This window comes from Rhinopithecus bieti, unplaced genomic scaffold, assembly GCF_001698545.2.
Source record: "Rhinopithecus bieti isolate Rb0 unplaced genomic scaffold, ASM169854v2 scaffold_22548, whole genome shotgun sequence".
In the NCBI taxonomy this organism is placed as follows: domain Eukaryota; kingdom Metazoa; phylum Chordata; class Mammalia; order Primates; family Cercopithecidae; genus Rhinopithecus; species Rhinopithecus bieti.
Genome location: NW_016810469.1, coordinates 449,079 through 460,292, shown reverse-complemented (window position 1 = coordinate 460,292; position 11,214 = coordinate 449,079). Strand labels below are relative to the sequence as shown.

The window sequence follows — 11,214 nt, the reverse complement described above, 5'->3', positions numbered from 1 at the left end:
CTCTGCTTCAGCTCAGGCCCTGGAGAGGCTGTCCAACTGGAGTCTTATTTTTTTGAGACGGAGTTTCACTCTTGTTGCCCAGGCTGGAGTGCAATGGCATGATCTCGACTCACCGCAACCTCTGCCTCCCAGGTTCAAGTGATTCTCCTGCCTCAGCCTCCCTAGTAGCTGGGATTATAGGCATGCACCACCACGCCTGGCTAATTCTGTATTTTTAGTAGAGATGGGGTTTCTCTATGTTGGTCAGGCTGGTCTCAAACTCCTGACCTCAGGTGACCTGCCTGCCTTTGCCTCCCAAAGTACTGGGATTACAGGCATGAGCCACCACACCCAGCCTGGAGTCTTAAATGGAGTGAACACACAAGGGAATGAGTTGCACAGGGATGGGTTGAACCAGGAAGGAAAATACCAACCTAGCTTGCAGTGCCACTGGGGTGGGGGTGGTGAAACTTTACTGCCATGGAAATAACCAGGGCAAAAGATTGGTGTAAGGCAGAAGGCTAGTTCCAGGTTGGGATTTTTTTTTTTTTTTTTTTTTTTGAGACGGAGTCTCGCTCTGTCACCCAGGCTGGAGTGCAGTGGCCGGATCTCAGCTCACTGCAACCTCCGCCTCCCGGGTTCAAGTGATCCTCCTGAGTACCTGGGACTACAGGTGCATGCCATCACGGCTGGCTGATTTTTGTATTTTTAGTAGAGACAGGATTTTGCCATGTTGGCCAGGCTGGTCTCCAACTCCTGACCTCAAGTAATTCGCTGCCCTCGGCCTCCCAGTGTTGGGATTACAGGCATCAGCTACTGCGCCTGGCCTGAGTTGGGATTTTTAAAAGTAGATATATTAGCCAGCCTGCCTCTACATGGGGTGAGTGCGGCACTGGTCCTTGGCAGGTTTTTAGAAAATAAGATATAAATGTATAATATAAAGAAAAGATTAACTTTTTTTTAAAAGTAGATTTATTAAAAACAGGTGAAGATCTGAGTGTTGAGAGGCAAATGGGGTCTCTAGGGGATCCTGTCCTGTAGCAGGCCTGACTTTCGGATGACTGTGCTTATAAGGCAGATCAGTTCCTTCCTGGTTGCCTTAGTTCTTTCCATTTCAGACACCCACATTTGGATCCGGGAGGCAGAGCAGCTGCTTAACTACCCAACTCTACCGTGGCTATCTGGGCTTGGAGAACATGTGAGTATTAGCTACTTTTACAGTCAAATAGGGATCTTGTAGAAGAAACAGGTAGACAGACCCACCAAAGTCTCTCATTCTGACCTAGCAAGCTGGTGAAGTCTCTGTCGGTCCTAGTTCCCTTGTATGTTGGGCTGCAGGCCCATTCTAATACAGCCCAACTCTTTTTTATTTTTTGAGATGGAGCCTCACTATATTGCCCAGGCTGGTCTCAAACTCCTAGGTTCAAAGGATCTTCTAGCCTCAGCATCCTGAGTAGCTGGGACTACAGTGCGTGCCACCATGCCAATTTTTTTTTTTTTTTTTTGTATAAATTAGACAGGATCTCACTATGTTACCTAGGCTGGTCTTAAGCAACCTTCCTGCCTCAGCCTCCCAAGTAGCTGGGACTACAGGCACAAGCCACTGCACCCAGCTCCAACTCCTTTCTTTATGCAAATACATAAAGCAAACCTTGGTACCACACTTAGTCCTTAGTAGCAGCCCTTGCTCATCCTCCTAGTCTTTCCCTAGTATTTGCATCAATGGCTAAGCTGATGGCAGACCTCATCCTGGGGTAATACTCATTCAGGGAAGCAGCAACAAAGGAGGGTAGGGTAAGAGGTCAGGTCAGATTTGTAGCAAAACAGGTGCCCATTAAATCTCAGCTACTACTAAAGTTGGTGAGAAAGAGGTATGGAGGCCTTAAGACCTGAAGCACTGAGTTGGTCCATAACCCTGGGCTTTAGAACAAGGTATGGTTTTATTTTCTGGCAGAATCTTTTAAAATATAAAACAGATAAAACACATCTCAACCCTGCAATCTGCCAGCATGTCTTGTTTCTACAAGATGCATGCTAGACCATGAGACTACATAGCAAAGGGTCTTTAAGAGGATTTGGTTGGGAGAAATACAAAAAGCAGATCTCAGGGAAGCCTGGGCTAGCCCAAAAGCTGAGCTACATCCCTGAATACTAGAGCAGTCCTTGTCTTTTTAGATCCTCATAGGTCTTCTTATTCACAACATTCCCACTTGAATCTTCATATTCTTCCTGAAAAGGAAGGGGTACACTTTGTTAGATACATCTCCTAAAAGAAATGTTTGGAACCAATCTCTAGGTACCTGAGCTCATCCTGGCCTGATTCCATGGCATACTCTGGTACACTAAGACTGGCATTTATCTAAGACAGCCTTTCTCAACTGGGGTTCCACAAGAGAATTAAGTCCCACTGCCCCAAAGCAGCCACGGTGTTCAATGAATTAACTTCTCTCGTAGACATCTAAAATGGTATCAGTCATGACCCATCATTAGAGTATCTGAGAAAATAGTTTATTTAGCTCTCTATGTTTAAGATGAGGAACCATGGTTGAGAAAGGCTGACCTGCAACAGCAAGTTTTCAAATGGTTCCCAAGAATCCCAGGTTTCTGCTCAGAGGCCACTGCAAGAGTTGAAAGGGAGGCCAGGAAGTCTGAGCTTCCCCATGTCCAGAGCAATTCTGCTTGATTCTATTTTATATATCGGAGTACTATATTACAAGTGGAAGAGAGTTTTGCTGCCAAAAAGAAAAATAATACTGAAAACCACTGACTCAAAAAAAGAGAGGCTATTGCCAGTTACTATGGGACTTGGAGTGAGTCAATACCATTCCTTACATACATGTCATTCCTCATCTCTGAAACCTGCTGCTTGGGATGACCATCATAAGACCAACAAGGACTTCTCCCTGTTGCTATGGGAGTACCATCTCTCATTAGATGCTTTCCTCAAAGGAGATCTAATACATGATACAGAGTCTCGGCATTTTAGTCTATAAATCTCCACGGCAGAACATGAGATATGGGTACTCCCACTTGCCATTTCAATTTTTTTGTGTGTGTGAGGCAAGTTCTTGCTGTCACCCAGGCTGGAGTGCAATGGTGCGATCACAGCTCACTGCAGCCTTGACAGCCTGGGCTCAAGTGATCCTCCTGCCTTAGCCTCCTGAACAGCTGGGACCACAGGCACGTGCCACTACTCCCAGCTAATTATTGTATTTTTTGTAGAGATATGGTTTCATCATGTTGCCCAGGCTGGTCTCTAATTCCTGGGCTCAAGCGATCTGCCTGCTTTGGCCTCCCAAAGTGCTGGGACTACAGGCATGAACCGCTGCACCTGGCCCATTTCAAAATTTGAATGGGAGAATACAATCTGCCTTTCTGTTGTTAAAGAGACAGGGTCTTACTCCGTCACCCAGGCTGAAGTGCAGTGCTATGATCACAGCTCAGCAGCTGCCTCAAATTCCTGGGCTCAAGTGCTCCTCCTGCCTCAGTCCCAATTAGCTGGGACTACAAGCATGCACCACCACACTTGGTTAATTATTAATTTTTTTTTTTTTTTTTTTTGAGACAGAGTCATTCTCTGTCACCCAGGCTGGAGTGCAGTGGCACAATCTCGGCTCATGCAACCTCCACCTCCCGGGTTCAAGTGATTTTCGTGCTTAGGCCTCCCAAGTAGCTGGGACTACAGGTGTGAGTGGGTGGATCACCTGAGGTGAGGAGTGTGAGACCAGTCTGGCCAACATGGCGAAACTCTGTCACTACTAAAAATACAAAAATTAGTCAGTGTGGTGGCTGGCGCCTGTAATCTCAGCTACTCGAGAGGCAGAGGTAGGAGAATTGCTGGAACCCAGGAGGTGGAAGTTGCAGTGAGGTGACATTACACTACTGCACTCTAGCCTGGGCAACAGTGTGAGACTGTGTCAAAAAAAAAAAAAAGGAAAAGTCAATTGGTAGATATTGTCACATTCTACTCGCTGCTGCAGTACACTAGGGACCATCTTTCACCTCCCTTCTACGTGGTGAGGGAGCTCTCTATCACTTGACACTATCCCCAACACCATCCACATTAGTACCCACCTCAGTGTCAGGCTGCCATCGTTCTGAAGCCTTCTGCAATTTCAGTTTGGCCCACACTGCAGGATAAGAAATGAACAGCAATCAGGATGGACTGAACATCTGTCGGGTAGCCAGTGTTATAATCCTCTCTCCCTGCCATTAGGATGTCCCTAGAATTTCAGCTACTCAGGAGGCTGAGGCAGGAGAATCGCTTGAAACCAGGAGGTGGAGGTTGCAGTGAGCTGAGATCACGCCACTGCACTCCAGCCTGAGTGACAGAGCAAGACTCCGTCTCAGAAATTTAAAAAAAAATTAAATTAAAAAAAAGAAGAAAAGAAAAAGGCTGCCATGAAAAAGTTAATGGCAGAGAAAGCTACCACTGCTGGGAAAACAGGAAGCCTGGCAGCAGTCCTCTATATGCTTCAGCAGCACATTCCCTGACATGTACTCTACTTCACTTTCCTCAAGAGCTATTTCGCTGCTGTGTTTCTATAGCCTCAAACACAAGCTTACTGAGGGCACTTCTATTTTTTCCTTTATATCAGTAATTCTTTTGTTTTTTTTTTGAGACGGAGTCTTGCTCTGTCGTCCGGGCTGGAGTGCAGTGGCCTGATCTCAGCTCACTGCAAGCTCCGCCTCCCGGGTTTACGCCATTCTCCTGCCTCAGCCTCCGGAGTAGCTGGGACTGCAGGCGCCCGCCACCTCGCCCGGCTAGTTTTTTGTATTTTCAGTAGAGACGGGGTTTCACCGTGTTAGCCAGGATGGTCTCGATCTCCTGACCTTGTGATCCGCCCATCTCAGCCTCCCAAAGTGCTGGGATTACAGGCTTGAGCCACCGCGCCCAGCTATATCAGTAATTCTTTAACATGAGCATGGTGGCTCATGCCTATAATCCTAGCACTTTGGGAGGCCAATGGGGGCGCATCACTTGAGGTCAGAAGTTCCAGGCCAGCCTGGCCAACATGGTGAAACCCCGTTTTTGTACTAAAATACAAAAATTGCTGGGCATGGTTGTACATGCCTATGGTCCCAGCTACTGGGGAGGTTAAGGCACAAGAATTGCTTGAACCCAGGAGGCGAAGGTTGCAGTGAGCCAAGATCAGTCACTGCACTCCAGCCTGGGCAACACAGCAAGACTCTGTCTCAAAAAAAAATAATAATAAAAAAAATAAGGTTGGGTGCAGTGGTTCATGCCTATAATCCCAGCATTTTGTAGGGCCAAGGTGGGAGGATCACTTCAGCCCAGGAGTTTGAGACCAGCCTGGGCAACATAAGGAAACCCCATCTGTACCAAAAAGAAAAAAAAAAAAAAAAAGAAAGAAAAAAAAGAAAATAAACTCAGAATAGATATAAAACACTTGGTTTCCTACTTTGTCATAAGAAGTCAAGAAATTATGTAAGTTAAAGAATCTTAGCACAGTCCCACTGAAGAGGTAATCTCTGTCAATATAAACAGTCTCAAATGACAGACAAGTTGTAGCATGTTGCACGCTGGGCAGGGATCACGCCTGCAATCCCAGCACTTTCAGAGGATGAGGCAGGCAGATCGCTTGGGTACAGGACTTTAAGACCAGCCTGGACAACATGGTGAAACACCATCTCTACAAAAAATACAAAAATTAGCCGGGCATGGTGGCACAAGCCTGTAGTCCCATCGACTTGGGAATCTGAGGTGGGAGGATCACTTGAGTCTGGGAGGCAGAGACTGCAGTGAGCTGTGATTGCACCACTGTACTCCAGCCTGGGCAACAGAGTTGGAAGCCCAAGGTTCAAGCTGACCAAACAGCTGAACAGCCTGCTAAGCATAACTGAGAGTAAAGTGCCTGTAATTTAACAAAGTGGAGGGGTAAATACCTTACTTCTGTCTAACCAGCCAACAGTGAAATGTGACATAGATCCACTGAAAAGAAAATAAAAAGCCAGGACAGGCGTGGTGGCTCACGCCTATAATCCCAGTACTTTAGGAAGCCAAGGCAGGCAGGTCACCTGAGGTCAGGAATTTGAGACCAGCCTGGCCAACATGCTAAAACCCTGTCTCTACTAAAAATACCAAAAAAATTAGCCAGGCGTGGTGGCAAGTGCCTGTAATTCCAGCTACTCGGGAGGCTGAGGCAGGATAATCGCTTGAAACCAGGGGGTGGAGGTTGCAGTGAGCTGAGATCACGCCACTGCACTCCAGCCTGGGCGACAGAGCAAGACTCCGTCTCAGAAATTTAAAAAAAATTAAATTAAATTAAAAAAAAAAAGAAGAAAACAAAAAGGCTGCCATGAAAATGTTAATGGCAGAGAAAGCTACCACTGCTGGGAAAACAGGAAGCCTGGCAGCAGTCCTCTATATGCTTCAGCAGTACCTTCCCTCACGTGCACTCCACTTTACTTTCCTCAAGAGGTATTTGGCTGCTATGTTTCTATAGCCTCAAACACAAGCTTACTGAGGGCACTTCTATTTTTTCCTTTGTATCAGTCATTCTTTAACACATTAAAATCAATTCAGAAAACTATACATACAACCATTCAATCAAATTCTTGCATACAAGGGAGTTCACAGACCCAGGCTAAAAGCCCTGGTCTATACTCAGCACAGGGCTCGTCTCAAAGGAGAAACAATCAGTACTGCTGACTAATTCATTCCCCTTAAAAATGCAATCATTAGCTGGACGCGGTGGATCATACCTGTAATCCCAGCACTTTGGGAGGCTGAGGTGGGTGGATCACCTGAGGTCAGGAGTTCGAGACCAGCCTGACCAACATGGAGAAACCCCATCTCTAAGTAGCTGGGCATGGTGGCACATACTTGTAATCCCAGCTACTCGGGAGGCTGAGGTAGGAGACTCGCTTGAACCCAGGAGGCAGAGGTTGCAGTGAGCCGAGATCACACCACTGCACTCCAGCCTGGCAACAGAGCAAGACTCTGTCTCAGAAACAAAACAAAGGCTGGGTGCGGTGGCTCAAGCCTGTAATCCCAGCACTTTGGGAGGCCAAGGCAGGCAGATCACGAGGCCAGGAGATCGAGACCATCCTGGCTAACACTGTGAAACCCCATCTCTACTAAAAATACAAAAAATTAGCCAGGCGTGGTGGCAGGCGCCTGTAGTCCCAGCTACCAAGAGGCTGAGGTGGGAGAATGGCATGAACTCAGGAGACGGAGCTTGCAGTGAGCTGAGATCACGCCACTGCACTCCAGCCTGGGTGACAGAGCGAGACTCCATCTCAGAAAAAAAAAGTTAGCCAGGCACAGTGGCGCGTGCCTGTAGTCCCAGCTCCTCGGGAGGCTGAGGCAGGAGAATTGCTTGCACCCAGGAGGCGGAGGTTGCAGTAAGCCGAGATCGCGCCATTGTACTCCAGCCTGGTGACAGAGCGAGACTCTGTCCATCTCAAAAAAAAAAACACAAAAAACAAAAAAACAACCACAAAACAAAAAACAGAAATGCAGTAATAATACAACTGTCTCAGATTTTACATATCCACAACCTACTGCCTTTAATCCTGGATACACAAGGTATCAGGATGCTGACTCGAAGGAGGACAGGCCATTTGTACTGGCCTAGGAGACAGTAAATAAATGTTACTTACAGGAGACAGCATCTTCAATCTGTGTCACATTAGCAAAGTGAGCAGTGTTTGGGATGCCCAAACACCTCATGCCATGAGCGTGACGCCATTCCTGGGAGAAGAGAGAAGCAAAAGGATCATGTGAAATGGGAATAGCTGAACACAGAGCACTAACTCCATTCTACTCATAAATCCTAACATGGCCCTTTACAAGACTCCACCGAAAGGTAGCATTCCTTTTGTGTTTCATGTTTGTAAACCGCTGGCTGTGACTGACAAAAGGCTGGTATTTCAAAGAGGCATCGCATTGTTTGCCTCACTGGGTTGGCTTGTAAACCTAGATTCTAGACCCAGTAGTCTTACACGTAAAACCTCTGGGTCAAGATCACAGGAAAACATCACAACTCTAACTACATCTCCCATATTGCGGGAGAACTCACCAAAGCCCCAGCAACTCCAAACACCTGCATGAATAGGGTTACTAATGGCAGGTCAGCATCATATTTGTAGGTAAAGGAGAAGACTTTTATCAGGCACAACGATGTGGTGAGGAGAGAGCAAGGAGATTATACACTGACATGATGGCAGTTTTAGCTAAGGGATGGTAAATGGCACGGGCTTTATCTGGATGCCAACTCCAATCATTGTAGGAGGTGCTGAGAAGGATTCAGAACTCACTCATGGGCTCAGCAAAAAAGACCCAGGATCAATTAGTAATATGTATGACTCAGAGAGGGGGAAAGGAGTTCATATAAATTTGTCATCCTTGGTCTAGCATAAATCTTTTCCATTCTGTAAAATGTCCTTCCAAAATCTAAGAACTAAAAGCAGAGTCCACTTAGAGGTGAGCCCACTTACAGCAGTACCACCCCAACAACACCCTGTCTCAAGAATGGTTTGAGAAAGATCAGCCCCTTCATTTTTTCTCAAGAGGTAAAGATCCATTTAAGATCCGAAAGAGGTAAGCCCTATTTTTGATCTTGAGTATTAGCAATGGGGTAGAGAAATAACCAAGAAGTCAGAAGTTGGTCTAAAATGCTAGCAGAAAGACACAGAGAAGTGTTAAAACCAGGCAAGAGAAACCCAAATAAGGTTTAAAGAGCGGAGTAGTAGAATTCCTCCAGAAACTATCTCAGGTATTTAAGACTAACATTGGTGCCAAAAGTCAAACGCCATGGGCTTGATTTTAAAACCATCCTTCTCTGATTCCCTTCGGCTCTGGACACCAGAGGTCCACATAGGCTACTCCTACTCTCTTCTCTGAAAGTCTCATGTTTTTACTTCAATTCCCAGAAAAAATGGCTCTGAATTCCTTACAGCAAAGTGTCGCTGGAAGGCTTTGGGTCCTCGGTAGGTGTAGTTTCCACAAATCTCACAGTTGTAGTTGATATTTAGGCCATGAAGTTTATACAGCCAGTAGGGAATAGGCTAAAAAAGAAAAAAGAAAAACAAAAAACAAAAAACAAGAAGTAGTGTTAGCCTACTAAACTCTGTATCTGTTTCCAAAATGGGGAATGGGGAGAAAGTGGTAGTTCTGAGACTTACTTTGCCATCCCAGCCAAGTGGCAGGTTTTTGGGGTTGTAAATGATCTCGTTCTCTTCATCTTCACTCTCACTCTCACTGATCTGCTCTTCTTCCTCTTCTTCTCGCTCTTCTCCTGTCCTGGCTTGCTTGCGCTGTACATTTTCATGAGTGAGATGTCGCTGTTCCTAAGGCAGGTCCATAAATGAAAAGTCAGAAAAAACTAGTGCAGAATAAGAAGGGAAATTTCCTGTTTTCCTACAACTTTTGCTGACCCCTTACTTCCAAGGATAAGGTTCTTTCTTATAGAATAAAGGAAAAATCTTGCCTTCATATCAGAACTCCTTATCAGTAGGCTCTACCTGAACCCAAAGAAAAGAGTAATTTTTACATTACTTGCCTGATTACTCATCTGAGGCTATTGTAGAACAACAGAAAACAGTCTCATCTATTCTGACTCTAAAATATTTCCTGGCTGGGTGTGGTGGCTCAAGCCTGTAATCCCATCACTTTTGGAGGCTGGGGTGGGAGAATCACTTGAGGCCAGGAGTTTGACATCAGCCTGGGCAACACAGTGGGATCCCATCTCTACAAAACATTTACAAATTGGCTAGGCATGGAGGTGTGCACCTGTGGTCCCAGCTATTCAGGAGGCTGAGTTAGGAGGACTGCTTGAGCCCAGGAGTTTGAGGATGCAGTGAGCTATGATCCCACCACTACACTCCAGCCTGGGCAACACAGTGAGACTCCATCTCAAAAAAAAAAAAAAAAATGCACCCAATACAGGAGCACCCAGATTCATAAAGCAAGTCCTTAGAGACCTATGAAGAGACTTAGACTCTCACACAATAATAATGGGAGACTTTAACACCCCACTGTCAACATTAGACAGATCAACGAGACAGAAAGTTAACAAGGATATCCAGGAATTGAACTCAGCTCTGCACCAAGCGGACCTAATAGACATCTGCAGAACTCTCCACCGCGAATCAACAAAATATACATTCTTCTCAGCACCGCATCACACTTATTCCAAAATTGACCACATAGTTGCAAGTAAAGCACTTCTCAGCAAATGTAAAAGACAGAAATTATAACAAACTGTCTCTCAGACCACAGTGCAGTCAAACTAGAACTCAGGATTAAGAAACTCACTCAAAACCACTCAACTACATGGAAACTGAACAACCTGCTCCTGAATGACGACTACTGGGTACATAACGAAATGAAGGCAGAAATAAAGATGTTCTTTGAAACCAATGAGGACAAAGATACAACATACCAGAATCTCTAGGACACATTTAAAGCAGTGTGTAGAGGAAAATTTATAGCACTAACTGCCCACAAGAGAAAGCAGGAAAAGATGTAAAATTGACACCCTAACATCACAATTAAAAGAACTTGAGAAGCAAGAGCAAACACATTCAAAAGCTAGCAGAAGGCAAGAAATAACTAAGATCAGAGCAGAACTGAAGGAGATAGAGACACAAAAAACCCTTAAAAAAATCAATGGATCCAGGAGCTGGTTTTTTGAAAAGATCAACAAAATTGATAGACTGCTAGCAAGACTAATAAAGAAGAGAGAAGAATCAAACAGATGCAATAAAAAATGAAAAAGGGGATATCACCACTGATCCCACAAAAATACAAACTACCACCAGAAAATACTATAAACAACTCTACGCAAATAAACTAGAAAATCTAGAAGAAATGGATACATTCCTGGACATATACTCCCAAACTAAACTAGGAAGAAGCTGAATCCCTGAATAGACCAATAACAGGTTCTGAAATTGAGGCAATAATGGCCTACCAACCAAAAAAAGTCTAAGACCAGACGGATTCACAGCTGAATTCTACCAGAGGTACAAAGAGGAGCTGGTACCATTGCTTCTGAAACTATTCCAATGAATAGAAAAAGAGGGAATTCTCCCTAATTCATTTTATGAGGCCAACATCATCCTGATACCAAAGCCTGGCAGAGACACAACAAAAAAAAGAGAATTTTAGACCAATATCCCTGATGAACATCAATGCAAAAATCCTCAATAAAATACTGGCAAACCAAATCCAGCAGCACATCAAAAAGCTTATCCACCATGATCAAG

The 11,214-nt window shown here is 45.1% G+C and overlaps 1 protein-coding gene across 1 annotated transcript in view; it reads right to left on the bottom strand.

Annotated features, from left to right (window-relative positions):
• Positions 1 to 941: 941 nt before the first annotated feature.
• The window catches only part of SF3A3 (splicing factor 3a subunit 3), a 31,769-nt gene continuing 21,496 nt past the window's right edge, over positions 942 to 11,214 (bottom strand). Inside the window, exons 13-17 of the mRNA XM_017892119.1 lie at positions 9,130 to 9,294; positions 8,902 to 9,012; positions 7,606 to 7,696; positions 4,054 to 4,109; positions 942 to 2,208 (exon numbers count right to left, since the gene is read on the bottom strand). Coding sequence (XP_017747608.1) covers positions 2,131 to 2,208; positions 4,054 to 4,109; positions 7,606 to 7,696; positions 8,902 to 9,012; positions 9,130 to 9,294 — 501 coding nt within the window. The 3' untranslated portion in view covers positions 942 to 2,130. The remainder of the gene's footprint in view (positions 2,209 to 4,053; positions 4,110 to 7,605; positions 7,697 to 8,901; positions 9,013 to 9,129; positions 9,295 to 11,214) is intronic.